This window comes from Micropterus dolomieu, linkage group LG10 (genome assembly GCF_021292245.1).
Source record: "Micropterus dolomieu isolate WLL.071019.BEF.003 ecotype Adirondacks linkage group LG10, ASM2129224v1, whole genome shotgun sequence".
Lineage (NCBI taxonomy): Eukaryota > Metazoa > Chordata > Actinopteri > Centrarchiformes > Centrarchidae > Micropterus > Micropterus dolomieu.
Genome location: NC_060159.1, coordinates 21,762,451 through 21,778,046, shown reverse-complemented (window position 1 = coordinate 21,778,046; position 15,596 = coordinate 21,762,451). Strand labels below are relative to the sequence as shown.

The following is a 15,596-nucleotide window of genomic DNA, read 5'->3' as shown; positions in this document are numbered from 1 at the left end:
GTGTTTCTTTGGTATTAGATGACAATTGAAACTTCTTCTTGGATCGATTTCTGGAATCAGTATCCAATACAAGCTCTAAGCTTGTTGTTTCATGTTGTTGTATATTCTTTGAGGGGGGACACTAAATCAGTTCAATGCTGAATTCCTCTGGCCAAGGTTTGTAACACAATTATGGTCCTTTTTAAACTATACCCCACAGTTACTGCCAGTTACTTCTAGTGGGAAGTACACGTTAACCAGGAACATGACATTATCTGTCATTATGAAACATTTGGTGATGTTTGCAGTGTCTTTAATATTAAGTTTTTTAAAAATGGATCAAAGTCATATTATACATAATATTTAGAAAGGTTTATAAACCACACTACTTAAGATGAGGCCATGCAGCAGTTACAGTGATGCTACGTTTCACTGCTGGCTGGCACACTATTGTCATCTGTTTGGGTTTATAAAATCTCATAGTGGAATGTGCTACAGTTAATGTCAGCTGTAACAAAACCAAAAAAAAAAAGGAATAGAGTATTTTTCTGTGAATTCCAAAACACTACAATATTTTTGGTCTTTAAAAAATCAAAATATCTCATTTATTTAATCTATCACAACAAGATTGCCATCGTTTATGATATTTGCATGACCTTAGAGCCTTGACTGAAGCATTTTCAGGAGCCCTGAGGCTCAGAACAGAGGATGACAAAACCAACTCTGCTGGCAATGCTCAGAAGTCTTGCACCCAACCACTGATGTTACTAATTCTTATTTTGAGGAGAGAAATAAATCTTCACACATTCTGATGAGATTTTTTTGCCACAAATGAATTGCATTTTCGTTTTGCATTTAATATTTAAATATAGTTTATAATATTTTTTTTCCTCAACAAATAACACCCATACTTTCTCTTCATAGTTACAAGGTGAATCAGTGCCCCAGCCTTGCTGCAAAAGTTTGTTCAATTTATCTGGTGAGTTTATCAATTTTGTTTAAACATTTTGTTTTTAATTCCTAAACAACATGAATGCATTATAACAGCACAGTGCAGGACAGTATAGATATTACTCTACTGCAATACTTTTCTCATTTTTATCAATTCATGTTTTCAAGGAATTCATATTCCAGTCAGTTTGATTATCCCAAAATAGATAAATCTAGGCTACACATTTCCTTCAGCTGTTTTTGATTGAGTGCCTTTTAATGTTTAGAGTGAATTTATTTAAAACGTGTTGTTTCTCTTCCTGTTTGCTGTTTCGTTTTCTTTGGCTGTCTTGTTTATTGTTCCAGCCAACCTGTCGTTGCTGTAGCCACTGATGCTCAGCAACTTCCTGTCTTTGTTGAGCGGTGATCGCTCGCGGACATGCGGGTGCTGAACTCCGCACCTGCGTCACGCGGCGTTCCACTCCACGGGTCACACTGAGCCCGCGGGACACTTTCTCTCTCTTCCTCTCAAGCTCCCTATTTTCTTTCTCTCCATTTCTTGTCCCAATTAGCTTTCTTTCTCTGTCTCTCTCTCTACTTTTCTCTGTGTCTCGCGCTCTATCGTCATTAGCACACCGGCGGTAGATCCCCACCGCAGAAGCAGGCCCGCGAGGCACTATACTATTCCCCCTGCGCGCGCGCGCGAGAGAGAAGCCTCTCTGAAACGAGGGCCTCACTGGCCGGAAAATACAACCAATTATCTCCCTGGAATAAGACCGTATCCATCATGGTGTGTGTGTTCATTTCAGAGGCTTTGCAATATATAGACTCTAGACTACTATATTTTAAACCTTACAAAGCTATTCAAGTATTATTATATTATTTTAATCTTGGACTATACATATCAAAGGCTATTTAACCATGTCCAGTATATCTTTAATCTCCAAGGACCATTTAGCAATTGTTTTTAGCATATAAACTACATGTGTGGTTAAGTATATAACTAAAACGCTGATAACAGCCTTCATCATGATTTAGTTTGTGTTTTTTCATAGTCTCTATTAATAGGCAGAATCTGCAAAGTAGTGTTAAATAATTATAGTGGAGTAAAAAGAGCAATATTGGCTTCCAAAATGTAGTGGAATAGAATTACAAACTTGCATAAAATGGAAGTAATGTACAAGTGACTCAAAATTGTACTTAAGTAGGCTATATGAGTAAATGTAGTTAATTTCCACCAATGCCACATATAGCCTAAGGGCTGTTCAACATTAAGGTAAACAAGCTATAACATCAGAAAATATCAATGACTCTGATTTAGTTCTGTCAATGTATTGTCTGGCTAATCAGTGTGAGTGTGAGCTGAGTTGCTCTTTAAAATAAATATCTGAAATACTAATTCTTGATTCTGGTTTGTTATTGTTCCATGTCTTCACAATGATCAGAAATTCACTGTCTTCTGCAATGAACAATTAGTCTCAGTTCATTTAAAGTAAAATTAAATTTAATGGTTTTCTTCGATGTTGTTGGCCGATTAATTAGATCTTAATGGGGTGTTTTACATGGGTTCCTGAACCAGTGAGACATTTATGTTGTGATGAACAGACAGCAGTTGTTAAAACATTAACTCAAATATCACTTAAATCCGAATGACCTGTGAATTTGACCCATCAAATTGAATACCACGTGAATAACAGGATTATTTGGTTGGGGTCAATCCACTTTCATCCAGAAAGTTAAATTTTATTTTAAATCCCCCAAATGTAAACTATTTCTAATGAATAATATGTGCATGTACATTTCGAATGTATTAAACTGAAAGTGACTCCGATCCCCAACTCTAAGTGGGACCCTTGTCCCACTTAGAGTTGGGGTTCAGGATTTCCCTGGAGAAAATGCGCAGGCTGCACACCTTGCATAATAAAACACATGGTTTATTATCAATGTGATAGAAATTAAATCACTGGACAATTAGAAGCATGTCTACCCATCATCAGCACCATGACAACAGCTCTATAAGAACAGAAAAACACTGGATGAGTCCTGCCCCCCACCCCCGCCAGCTCACAAAGGTCGAATCACAGATAAATAGGCTTACTCCAAAATAGCTGGTGCACCTATTTACACAACCATCCATTTAAATTAATATAAATAAATATTTACACACATAAATTAACACCCGCCCCCCTCGTACTTGTGTGAAGTAATCGGACAATCCTGTTTCACAGAAAGAATGCTCATCACCCAATTCTCATAACCACAATGTTTTTTCTGTGTGAGGACAAACACAAGCACATACACAGGCGCACAAGCCAACACACACACACACACACAATGTTGTTTGTTGGCTGCTCATGGCATCTCAGTCTCGCAGGATGCAGGCAGGGGGAGCAAAATGGATGTAACACAGTAACCACCATGTCCTCAGGGGGATGAAAAGAACATAACACAGATGAAAAATCCCTCTGTGCTCTCTGACACTGGCCCACAGGTGTCTTGCTCTGCCTTTTTCTCTCTACCAAGCCTCTTCTTCCTTCTCCTCTTCCTCAGCCCTGTGTGTGGCAGGTCAGTGGCAGTGGTGTAAAGCTAGAAGTAACGGTGTGACGCCTCCGTCTGTGTGTCTGCCTCCCGTTGGGCTCTCCTGTCATTGCTCCCCTCCTTCCCCAGCTTCATTTCCGCTGCTTCTCCTCTTTGTCCCCGGCCTTGTTGCCGCCGTCCCCGTGCCGGTTGTTGGAAGGATTGTTGAGAAACATCTTGTCGAGTCCTTTGAGAGCCTCGGTGAGGTAGTTCTGGAGGGTGGTGAGCGCGGCGCAGATGGCGGGCGAGCCGAAGCCGTGCGTGATGAAGGAGAAGTGGGAGAGGCAGCTCTGGATGCCGGGCTCCAGGATGGGGCTGGGTCTGGAGTTGCCCAGGGGAGTCCTGTCCTGGGCCAGCAGGTCTGTGAACTCCTTACACAGCTGTCTGCAGGGGAAAAGATACAACAAGATGTCAGGAGGGAACTCTCAACTTTTCCCAAAATAGTAATAAGACTGCTGATAGTGGACGTTTCGTCTCAGTATCTGTAATTTGAATGTTTTACAAACATGACAAATGTCTTATTCGTTGTTTCCGTCTAAATGTTATTAGTGTAAGGGCTGTCACAGAATTTTGACTACAGGATATGAAAACGCTCAAAAACAATTATTCAATAACTGCCACCGCTGCTGTACCTGCTAATGCAACGCAATCATGCATACTTGTGTGTAATATGATCAAAACATTTCATTAAGTTGTCTGCAGTCAATATGTAAGTGATCAAGTTGCAGAATGAGTGGCCAATATCAAATTAATACTAAAATATCTATCAATACTGACTCTGACTGCTAAACAGTGTATAGAATGAAAACAGTGGATAGCTGATGAGCTGAAAACCACTACCAACATCTTACTGAGATGCCTCTGTGGTGAAACAGTGTCAAGGGATGACAGTCAGTTTTTTCTTTCAGCATTAGTTGCAGATGTTTCTGTAATGCTACATGAAACTGAATACAACTTATTAATGAAAAAATCTTACAGAGCAGGGAAAGGTATGTTGCAAGCTCACAGTTATATGGTGCTGTAACTGCACTGAGGAAAAAGAAGCACAGTAACTTTGGGCTGCAGTGTATCTTATTTTTGGAATTTCACGTCCTGTGGACTGATTAATTAATTAACTAAACAGAGCAGATTAAAAAAAATTGTCGTGTCAGTAATGTTACAGTGCAACATGTTAGGTTCTCCAGTCAGTGCCATTGACCAGACACTGCATTCAATCTGGAGTTGGTCCCCGGGTGCTGCTTCCTTCAGGGATGGGTTAAATGCAGAGAATGTGACAAATAAAGTACCTTTACCTTTAGGATAAGAAATGATGTAGTGTTATCTCCCTGGTGCACTGCTTTCTGAATAAAGTGCACATGTAAAATTACGGTTGCAGTAGTTTAGCGGATTGAACAGCGAAAGCAGGGATTCACCCAGAACGGTATTCTTGTTAAGGTGGGAATGAGCATAAAACAGAATTAGGACCATCACTGAAACCCAGACTGATGAAATTCTGGCAGACATTTCAGCAGCTCCTGAAGACAGCTTGACCCTAGCCACCTATTCAGAGACTAAAGCAAAAGCTTGGTGCATCAGTGCTGTGCTAATCCTGACAAGATTAAAGATGTGAAACTGGGGTAAAATTCTTTAAAATCTCCTGCCTACCCTCTGCTGGGACCATTCCTAAAACTAACCACTATGGATCTCTAGATGTTGTGTGCTAAATTAAGGATGTTTAAAAGGGATGTTTTACCTTTTTGTCCTGCACTCATTGAATCTGCACTGCTTGACATGTTATAAAAGCCATAACAGAAGAGGAGAATTTGCAACTGCATAAAAATTGTTTTGATGCAAAAAAAAAATTAACTTCCTTGTATTAACTGTATGACATAATCTGTCCCTAAGGAAAATGTTCTTACTTTTCCTTTTTAACACCTTTATGTGATGTTCAGTGTTTCCCAAGGCTTATTTTGCAATAGAGTGCAGCACATTTTCTTTCAGCCTTCCTCTGTTTACCTCTGTTTCATTTTGTGATTTCTTGTGTTTCCCAGAATCATTTCAGAAAGACAACCAAAGAAAAGCATCAACTTGATGCAATCAGCTGCTACAGAATACCTTTACCTGGACAAACGTGCTGCACCAAGAGAGTAAGAGTTTTCCAATTTAAAGTACTGACTATTTAATTCCATAAAGAAAAGTCTTCTGATTGAACTGAGCCTACTGTCTGTGAAGAAGTTCATATCTAGTTGTTTTTTTTTAGTGACTGTTACTTAAAAATCTAAAACAAAGCCCTTTCTTTGATTCTTCAGGCCTGACACTAACAAAATGTTGTTTATGCTCTTGATAAGAAAACATTTTTCTGTTTGACAAGCAGTCTCCGTTGTACACCCCCTCAACCTTAAACGCCTCCTCAATATGATGCCATACCATTTATGTTTGACAAATGATCTTCAAGAATGAGAGAACCACAATAACACAACAATGCCCATGGACCCAGAAATACAAGGCTATCACCAATAGCACATATTTCAACATTGTACCAAAACACAAGCCCTTGATGTCTGGGAAAATGAAGTGAAACTAATGCCAGAGCAAGAAAGTTGTATGGTTTGAGGCCTCCACGTTCAGAGAAAATCTTTAACTGTTAACATGTGTAATTTGAGACGAGGTCATCAAATGATCTTCATTCTTCACCATAGATTTAATGCGAAAAATGCACCAATAAAAAAAAATCTCATCCTTATCTTGTTCTGTTAAAATTCAGCAAATCATCCTCTGATTTCAGCCCCATATTTTATATTCAAGAGACCCCTCTCTTTCTCCCTCTCTGATTCGTACTTGCCCAACCCCATACACACACACACACACACACACACACACACACACACACACACACACACACACCCCATGTAAGCGGCCTAGGGGCAGAGCTCCAGCAAATGAGTGACAGGCTGTGCAGGCCGAGCCCAGCTGGGGTTAGGGGAGTAGAGAGGAGAAGCCGCCACCCCGGGCTACTCTCAAGGCTCTCGCTGTTGTTTTGTGACGACTTGAAACACTTCACTGCTAAATAATGAATTTCTAACAGGCAGTACCGACACAGTATTGGAACAGGTTTGAATCTGAGCATCAAACATCCACTACCGAACACACCATACATACTGAGTACATTGGGATGCACACACACACACACACACATACACAGGCAGATGGTTTATGCGGTGCAGGCCAGCAGACAGCACTATTTATGCAAGCTAAAAATACAAGCTTCCTGAAGGGATCTTTGTTAGATGGTTTGCACCTCTGCTATAACCTTTTTAATCTACAAAACACACATTCAGGGGAATAAATGAACTTACTTACTTGGCGGAAAGCTTTTTTGTTTATTGTAAAAATAAGCTAAAATCACCAGTAATTCTGTGATTTGATCCACATTTATAAATCCACATCACCTCTGCCACCCTAGTTTCTTTAAAGAAATCTATGTTGCTCAGTTGCAAAAGGTAATCAGAAGATCCGGGATTCAATTCAACAGTTTAACAGCCATAAAAATGGATTAATATAAGTAACTTTACGAGGAGCACCAGTAAAATAGATTGCTTCTAAGACCAGAAGCAGAGGTCAAACATACAGTAGCAACATCAGATCTCATCTTTTATAATGTCTGTGAGCTGTATAAGCCACATTTAACTGTCCAGCGTCATATAAGGCTCATCCATACTTGAGCTAAAGGTTACTCTGTGAAATGAACCGCTCATAAGGATGCTAAGTTGTGCAGCTGCATACAAAGCGATATAATAGTATAGCATGCACCTCCCATCTTGTCCTGATATTTAAAAGAAATGTATTTATATTACAATCAAAAGGTGAAAGTGATTGCCTTGATACTTCTGTTTAGTCATAAGATTCTTGATGTTCATGCAGATTTCTGCTCATTTATTAAATAGTTGAATTAAATTTAACTGCCCTAATTGTTCAGTGAGACAATTTTTCAATCAGCAATTTGCCCTTTCATTACAGGTTAGATCTATTTTGAGTTTGATGCATTTCATCTCACTCTCCTTTTTAAAATGTCAGTGTTCACTATGGTAAAATGGACTGTGTGATATAGAGTAAAGCACAGAGGATAGGAGAGGTTTTCCCTCAGGGGGTCTTAAAGAGGGGCCGTTGAGGCCCCAGGAAAATGAGTTTAATTTCACAATTTCATTCACCAGAAATGTACCTACTTGCATATTTTTCACCCTGTATGTGTTACAATTATGTAACTCAAATCATCAACACAAACCTTTCCAAATGGCCCCCATATAAACCTTGTCATAGATTCTGAGCCATAAATGTATGACAGGATCTTTGGGAGATTTTAAATAATAGAGCATCTACTGTATTAGGGCAGTGTGAACAGGAAATATCTTGATATTGACTCAGCTTTATTTGTGATGCTGTTGTTAATTGTGATATTTACTGGGAAAAAAAATCCCTTTCTCCTTCTCAGTTTGTTTTTCTTTTCCAAGCACTTTGCTTAGACATGCCTCTGCATTGACAGACAGAAGGTATTATATGTGCATCCTGGCCCTGACCTTTGTACTCCTTATTTTTCATGATGCTTTGCTCAGGCTGAATGTGTCTAAATACCTAACTCTCTAATTTAAATGATTCAACAGCAGCTAGTCATCGGGTATAGCTTAATCTCATTACCACCAATATCTCCCTATATGCCACACTGAGACATGTTTTATATTATAGTATATTTTACGACAGAAAACACCCTATAAAGACTATGAGGGAACAGAATCTAATCAAACGGTCCATCAAACTCACTTTGTCGCCAGCAGCATGTTTTTCCGCGTGTGAAGCTCGTTGGGGTCCGCGTGCTGCCGGTTGAGGTACTCGCTCACGGCTTTGGTGGGAAACTCCGTCTCGCAGATGTAACCGAAATCCCGGGCCAAGTGGACTGCTTCACCTGGGGGGAAGGGGAGGGAAGGTAGAGGTATAGGTGCGGTACAAAACATGCATAAACAATAAGCTACAGAGAATGTAAATATTTGACCCAGTGATTTTATTTATTTGGAGTTTAGTTCTGTGTACACTCACTCGTGTTTTTTTCCCTGTTTTTATTAATCATCAGGTAATGTGCTGTGATCACACATTTCTTGGTTGTCTGATATACAGATTTTTGTTTAAAAAGCAGACGCTATCCTTTTAGGAACTAAATGTCGGCTTCTCAGCTGACGCAAAAACAGTAGAAAGTGGTAAAATTCTCACTGGTGACTTTCTGTTACCTGGTTTTCATTATTATTAAAACTGAGCTATTCTAATATGCTATTAGCAGGCAAGAGCGACCACAGCATTCACATTTAGATGTATAAATGTAGTGTAAGGAACTGCCAAACAGGCAGTAAAAAAAAATCTTTAAAACATCTCAAAGTTACTTGTTTTAAGAAGCTAATTTCTGAGTAGATTAGCAAATGGTTTGAAAAAAAATGTTTAAACATGTAAAAAAAAAATAAGACTATATATTATCTATTTGCAGGACAATGATGCCTTAATTGAAATAAGCAGATGACTAATTTCTAAGAAGTCAAAATGTAGGTGTACAAAGGGGTAGGCCCACACTACAGCCTTTAATCAATTAAATCATTTTTTAATCTACTTTAGTAATCTCCACTCAATCAATATTTATTTTCCTGACATTACATTCTTGTGTGTTTCTTGAGTCATTTTATGAATCCAGGGTGGTTTGTCATATGTTAAGCCTGTAAGGTCATGACCTTTGCAGTCCTACAATTTCGGCCATGTGTCATTTTTGGTAATGTTGAAACTGGTGCCTATTTGATTGCAACAGTTTGGACACAAAATGTTTGGTTTCTAAAGTCTGTTGCCACAATTTAGGCTACACATTGATGCTTTGTCAAGGGTAAAGAGTATAATTCTGCAATGTAGCATGAGTGTTTATGGAGTTAACAAACAGTAAATAAATCACCTTCTACTAGAGATGTTAGTAATGTGACATTGGCAGCTTTGCGTCTTCCAGCAGGTAAATTGAGTCCAATCTTCTCCAGCTTTTCTCTCAGACATTTGCCACCGTTTTTGGACTTTGCTCTGTAGAAAACAAAGGGGTACTAATGCATTTACAATTGAATCTTAAAGAAGTCTACCCAGGGCACATATATTCAGAAATATTTTTATAATATTAATAACTCCTCTCTCAGAGCATGATATTAATAAGTGACCATTCGCTTCAGAGTTTGGAAACTTTATTAAACAGTAGCCTATTCTCCAGTTTGTCTCCAGAGATTTTGTTAATGTTAAGTAGAATCTGGGTGGTAAATGGAACAGAAACAGAGTAATTTTCATGCAGCTCAGGGTTTAATTAATAGCTAGATGTCCCTGAATATTTAACGAGCCAAAAGCTTTCATACATCCACAGTTATTCCTCCGTAACACCAGCGTCTGCGTCAACATGCTCTGAGGCTGCAGTCGTACCTTCTCAACACGCCCCCCAACAAGGAGGCGTTGAGGCACTCGGGCGGGGACAATCTCCTCTGCACCTCCCCTACGGTCACTTTGTACTTGGAGGTGGAGCTGAGCAGCGACAGGCGGCCCGGTACCGAGCAGAACACCTCGTTTATGTTTACGGTCACTCCACCGATCAGCCCGTCCTTGCCGAGCATCAGAGAGCCCATGTTCTTGTGTGGCATGGGAACTGAAAGAGGAAGGTTAGAGGCGGCGTGAGTGGTTCTCTTACATAAGGTGTTCAAGTATGCTGCAAGGAACTCACACGAGTTTTAAATCAAAATCTCTTCTTTCTGTCAAAGTGTGTTCAGTATATGAGGCCACGCGCGCTCAGAGGGCGGCCCTGGCCTAATGAAGCGCCCACGTGCCGGGCATTTACTGTTATTTAATGTCGCGCGACATTCTCATTACAATATTATCGATTGTTGATTGGCTCGCGCTCTCAAATCGCATTAACCACCCCCATTCTTTTCTCCACGGCCGGTTTAACTCCCACCAGCATCATTGGATGCTCCTTCATCAGTGTTAATGCTCGCGCTAATGGCGTAAAAAGAAGCAGCCAGCAAGCCTCGTGCATGCATGCGTAGGGGCCAGTGTGAGGGGGTTTTGATGGCTCCACTGGGGATAATACCGCAGATTAGCTCTAAACGAGCTCACGAGATCTCCGTGAGCGGTGCCATTTATTACATCAGCGGCTTAAATGCCCCGCGGGGAGCTCAGTCACTCAACATCCCGTAACTAAATCACCGCACATCATCAGAGCGGCAGCCTGTCAGCGACACACTGCCTGCCAGTCAATATACCGGGATCGTTAACCCGGCTCCGAACTCCTCATCCTGGACACCCCCAAAAAACAAGGAAATCTGCCAGCATGGCGCAGGGTTCGACCTTTAACTGCCTAAAATATGAAGATATGCAGCCGCTGATCCAGTTTAGGCTCAGATTGTTCTTTTTTTATGAACGAGACTGTAGTTCTACATACCATAAATCATCATCACTAAGAGAATAAATAATTTAACGATCCAGGGAGCAAGCTAAGGAGGCAACTCTATTTCCCCATTTAATTTAAACTTCATATATATTAGTTTCAAAATAATTTATTCTTAAAATGTTTGCTATAGGCCTATATGTGATTTTTATTCATTCTTTCTCTCATTTCTATCATATTGTTACATTGGCAGACAACATTAGGCAGAGCACACAGACAGGTATGTATGTGTGTGTGTGTGTGTGTGTGTGTGTGTATCTACCTTTCTTAATTACTGATTGATCCAGGATGTTCGTTCCGTTGGTGTCTTCAATGGTCTGTTAGAACCAAGATAAATACAAATCATTATAGACTGCTTCATAATAACCCACTTAACAAGCACGTGAAACTTATTTTTTAGTTTTTCACTGGATTTCAATTAACACAAAAAATCCTGCGGGATTCATCTGAGGTCTGGAAAAGCTGGAAAAACAGGCGTCTTTAAGTTGTTTGTATCCACAGAGCAAACAAATCTGGTTTATAATCCATTTCCTCTTTTACTCATTATGACGTGGCCTTTTATATTTTAAGCCCCATTCATCAATCTCATTCATCATCCTGCGAGATAAATCCCTCGTTGAATAGACCCGATGCTGGCATCATTGCTGCACACACGTATATAAAAAAAAAAAAATAAGAAAATAACAAAGAATTTGTTAAAACAGATTTAAATGGGGTTAATAATGCATCACACAAATACGGAAAGCTAGAAATGAGAATCTATGTGGAGGTTAAATGGCAAACAATTCGTGATGGTTGTGCCCTGAGGGGAAACGAGGGGAAGATGAAATCCTACACAGCTGTCTATTAAGTCTATTTCACTTTTTTGGTAGCTTGCTTTGTATATTTTGCACCTTAGCAGCAACAATGCTCACAAAAAACAGCTTTCAAATTATATGATTTCAATTGACATGGAATAATAATAATAATTACACTTAATATATAAACAAGCAGGGCAATTTTTCTACTTCTATGTTAATAAAATATTTCGTCTTCAGACTTCCCTGCTTAAAATTTGTATTAATGATAATACAGGCAGCTGCATTTGAATTCACATGAGCAACATTTGAGCTCCATGCAGCAATTTGTGAAGTCCAGTTATTCCACATATCAGCATCTTCTCATCAAAGACATCAAAAGATGTCTCAGGTCTATGAAGACAGTTTGTTTAGCTGGGGGCCATTTGCGTTTAGGCTACAGCTGCTGTGAGGGTCCAGCCCTGAGGGAGCTGCTCTGAGTTCACTGACCTTAACTCTAACGGCACTGGAAACACGCGGAGACAACAATGAAGAGGGCAACTGTCAACAACTACCAATCCGTTTCTTCCTCTTGATTTATTTATTCATTTTAATTTTATTTCATTACTGCCATTTTAATTTTGTATTTCAAAGTAGAAAAAAGGCTGACCAATAGTTTTGTCATGGTTTATATACCTGGAGTAGCCTTAATAGTTTGTTTTTTGGTCAAACATAAAATTGCCTTTTCTGAAAATGTCAATGATTAAATTGATGATTATTAATACACAGGCCTACATTTTGTACCTGGGATTGAGATAATAGGCTAAGCTATACAGTAAATTGTAATAAAACCACCGTGGCATATTTCCTATCCTGACTAGCATGCAGTCTGAAGTTCTACCTTTCTCTGTCTGATATGCTAATGATCCCAATATCCTTAAAATAACTTTCCAAAAAAAAAAAAAAACTACAAAAAAAAAAAAAAAAAAGAGAAAGAAAACAAATAACCATAATTGGAACTGGAAATATGTTACATGCACTTTAACCCCGGTACTCTCAGCTGAAAATCTTTGACTCACCTGAACATCCTCCATACCATGCAGCCCGTGCAGCAGTCCGTCGCCCATACCGGGCTCCAGTCCCGGGTGAGCGGAGTGCAGCAGCACGTCGGGCCGTCGCACGCCACCGTAGTCCCGCCGTGGGTCCAGCCCGGACAGTTGTGGCAGCGAGGCCCTAGGCTGCGCCAGCAGAGAGGAGCTGTCCATCCGGTCTCCTGCGACGTCCTGCCGCTGCCGCGCCCCCCATGCACCCTGCTGGCTCTGGTGCAGGGAGTTCAGGGAGTACGGGTCGCTGACGTGGGAGTACGGGTCCTGGTTCTGGTAATGAGCGAGCGGCTGGTACGGCGGCGGAAAGTACGGAGGCTGGAAATCCGACGAGGGCGCATGAGACAGCGGTGGCGCGCTGGAGTATGGTCCCGCATGCGATACCGAACCCAGCTGGGACAGGCGCGAGCTGTGGCTCGAGACACCGTCATGCCGGTCCTTGAAGAGGGTGCAGAGAAGAACAGAAAAAATCAACTCCTTGCAGAATTGGAACCACATTTTAACGAAATGAAACCATATGGAGGCCTAGGATCAGGGTGCATTTATTAGTGTATTGCCCCTGGTGATGCAGCCAAAGTAGCCTATCTGCCATCGAATCTGCTGGGAATAAAGCACATAAGAGCCTGGAGGAAAAAATATTAGTCTAATTTAAAATGTCTAACAACGGACCCCTCTTAGCAGTATCTACGGTTGAACTATTTTCTCAAATGAATTCTGAAATACAAATATCAACTCACCGCAGTGGAGTAGGAATGTATTAACATCTGTAAAACCTCTGTTGGTGTCACGAGCAGGTTCACGGTAAAACAGCAGGCTAATGTTGGTCCGCGATAACCGATAGGTAAAAACAACTCGTTTGTATCTGCAGGCACGGCCTGGTCTACAGCTCCATGCAGAACCTTCCTCCGCCCGGAGCTGCCGCCGCTCTGAGTGTGAGCACCGAGCGCCCGCCTCTACCCCCGGTATAAGGTGTAATTGTTATTCATGACTGAGACTTACAGGAATATTAATGTGCGCGAGGCAGGGGACTGGCGACACACGGAGCGTGAAGCCGCTCGCGCAACCGTGAGTGACGTTTAAATTCCGTGGAGAGCCGAAACGACGCGCGAACAGCAGGAGATAAAAATGGACTCTCTCTTGCAGGAGAAAGCGATCACGGTGACCAGACCAGTGAGGAATTCCCCATCACAAAAATGCGCACTTTGAGGCCTTTTTTTAAGTAGAATCTGAGGATGGATGCCTATTCTCATGTGGAAAAGCACACTTTCTTACCTTTGGAGACACTTTGCATAAACCATTTCTGAATAAACAGACTTTGACGTTATAAAAACCCATATAAGCCAGGTTTGTGGATAACAGTATAAACAGGGATTGCTTGGATCCACCATAATAGCACCAGGGTCAAGTGTTATTTCCCTGCCAGATACCCCCAGCTCCGTGTCAATGGAAGACGATGTAAAATGGGCTTCCACTAAAGTAAAACATAGTTTCTGTTACGCACAGACAATACCTGGTGAACATCTTAAGATTTTTCTCCAGTTATTCCAGAGACATCTTACCTAAACTTCATTCTGCTATCATAACACTCCTGAATAATAAAAGGTGGCTCATGTTGTGTTGCAGCTGCTTTTTATTAACAGACTGAAAACACGGCCGAGAGACTACAGGGCGCACGCGGGGCTTATGTGAATGGTGTCACGAGTCAAAAGAAGCGATTAAACTTTATATTGTGGACTATACCGGTCCCTCTGTGCCCTCTTGGATGACTTGTTTAACAACATTATAGCCTCCCCTCCCTCGCGCCGTGGGAGAAAAGCCATGTGCGGCACGAGACAAGGGTTTCCCACCGGGCTGAGCCGAGGGGCCTCGCGAGCTGCCCTTTCTTCAACTGCTTTGTGCTCGAGCCCATTCAGCGCGAGCCGGAGCAGCATTTTGCCAACCACGCGCTGCGGTACTCCTTCCCTTCCCCTCGCTCGTTTTTTTAAAGAAAAAAATATTGTTCTGGGATCAGAGCCAAATGATTTACATATGCTACTTCTGACATCATTGCCCTCATCTGCAGTTATTTTGCTCCTGCTGTCATTTAAAATCTAAAACGATTATTTTTTTAAATATATTTTTGCAGCACTACTGGTCTATTTCTAAATAGATTTTTAGAGATATTTTCAGAGCAAAAATTATTCAAAAAGTTCTATGTAATTATTACTTTTTAAAGAAGAACATGCAGTGCCAAATTAAAAATATAGCCCATATTAAAAAAAACAAATCCAAGAATTTGTAATACAAATTATCTTTATCCAATGCCAAATATGTTTTTCTGTTTTACCCCATATAGTCCAAAAAGTGAATGGACTCTGCACCACAGCCACAAACATAACATTAAACACTTTGGTTCAGACATACATTTGTCTCAAAGTGTCCCTTCTTGAAATGTCCTCCAATTCATATTCAGTCACCACATCACAAAGTAACAGGCCCTGAAGCCTCCTGTAAAACTCCCCGCTTATCTTAACAACGTCCAACACTTCATTATTCCCTAAAAGCATGTCTAATAAGTCTATTTTCTCACGACACAAACAGATGGAAGGCAACGTTACCTCATAAATATCTTCATACTTGACATTCTCAACTAGTTTCCACAGCATGGTCGCTTCTCCGGTGTCGGTAAACCGAATGCAGCCAAGTGAGGAAGGAATGTCTCATCTCTCTCTCTCTCTCTCTCTCTCTCTCTCTCTCTCTCTCTCTCTCTCTCTC

The 15,596-nt window shown here is 40.8% G+C and overlaps 1 protein-coding gene and 1 long non-coding RNA gene across 8 annotated transcripts in view; one reads left to right on the top strand and one right to left on the bottom strand.

Moving 5' to 3' along the window:
- LOC123978256 overlaps positions 1-3,760 on the top strand; it is a 42,409-nt gene extending 38,649 nt beyond the window's left edge. Inside the window, exons 2-3 of the long non-coding RNA XR_006826902.1 lie at positions 904-958; positions 3,460-3,760. This is a non-coding gene — a long non-coding RNA (uncharacterized LOC123978256). The remainder of the gene's footprint in view (positions 1-903; positions 959-3,459) is intronic.
- tfap2b (transcription factor AP-2 beta) overlaps positions 3,579-15,596 on the bottom strand; it is a 12,607-nt gene continuing 589 nt past the window's right edge. Inside the window, exons 1-8 of one of the 7 annotated variants that reach the window (XM_046061423.1) lie at positions 15,440-15,487; positions 12,819-13,280; positions 11,226-11,280; positions 10,728-10,762; positions 9,946-10,148; positions 9,443-9,561; positions 8,281-8,422; positions 3,579-3,870 (exon numbers count right to left, since the gene is read on the bottom strand). In XM_046061423.1, the coding sequence (XP_045917379.1) occupies positions 3,579-3,870; positions 8,281-8,422; positions 9,443-9,561; positions 9,946-10,148; positions 10,728-10,762; positions 11,226-11,280; positions 12,819-13,280; positions 15,440-15,487 (1,356 nt within the window). Of the gene's footprint in view, positions 3,871-8,280; positions 8,423-9,442; positions 9,562-9,945; positions 10,177-10,727; positions 10,763-11,224; positions 11,281-12,814; positions 13,281-13,579; positions 13,607-15,439; positions 15,488-15,596 lie in introns of those variants that run through there. The other 6 variants (XM_046061427.1, XM_046061424.1, XM_046061421.1 and 3 more) reach the window with 6 other exon arrangements.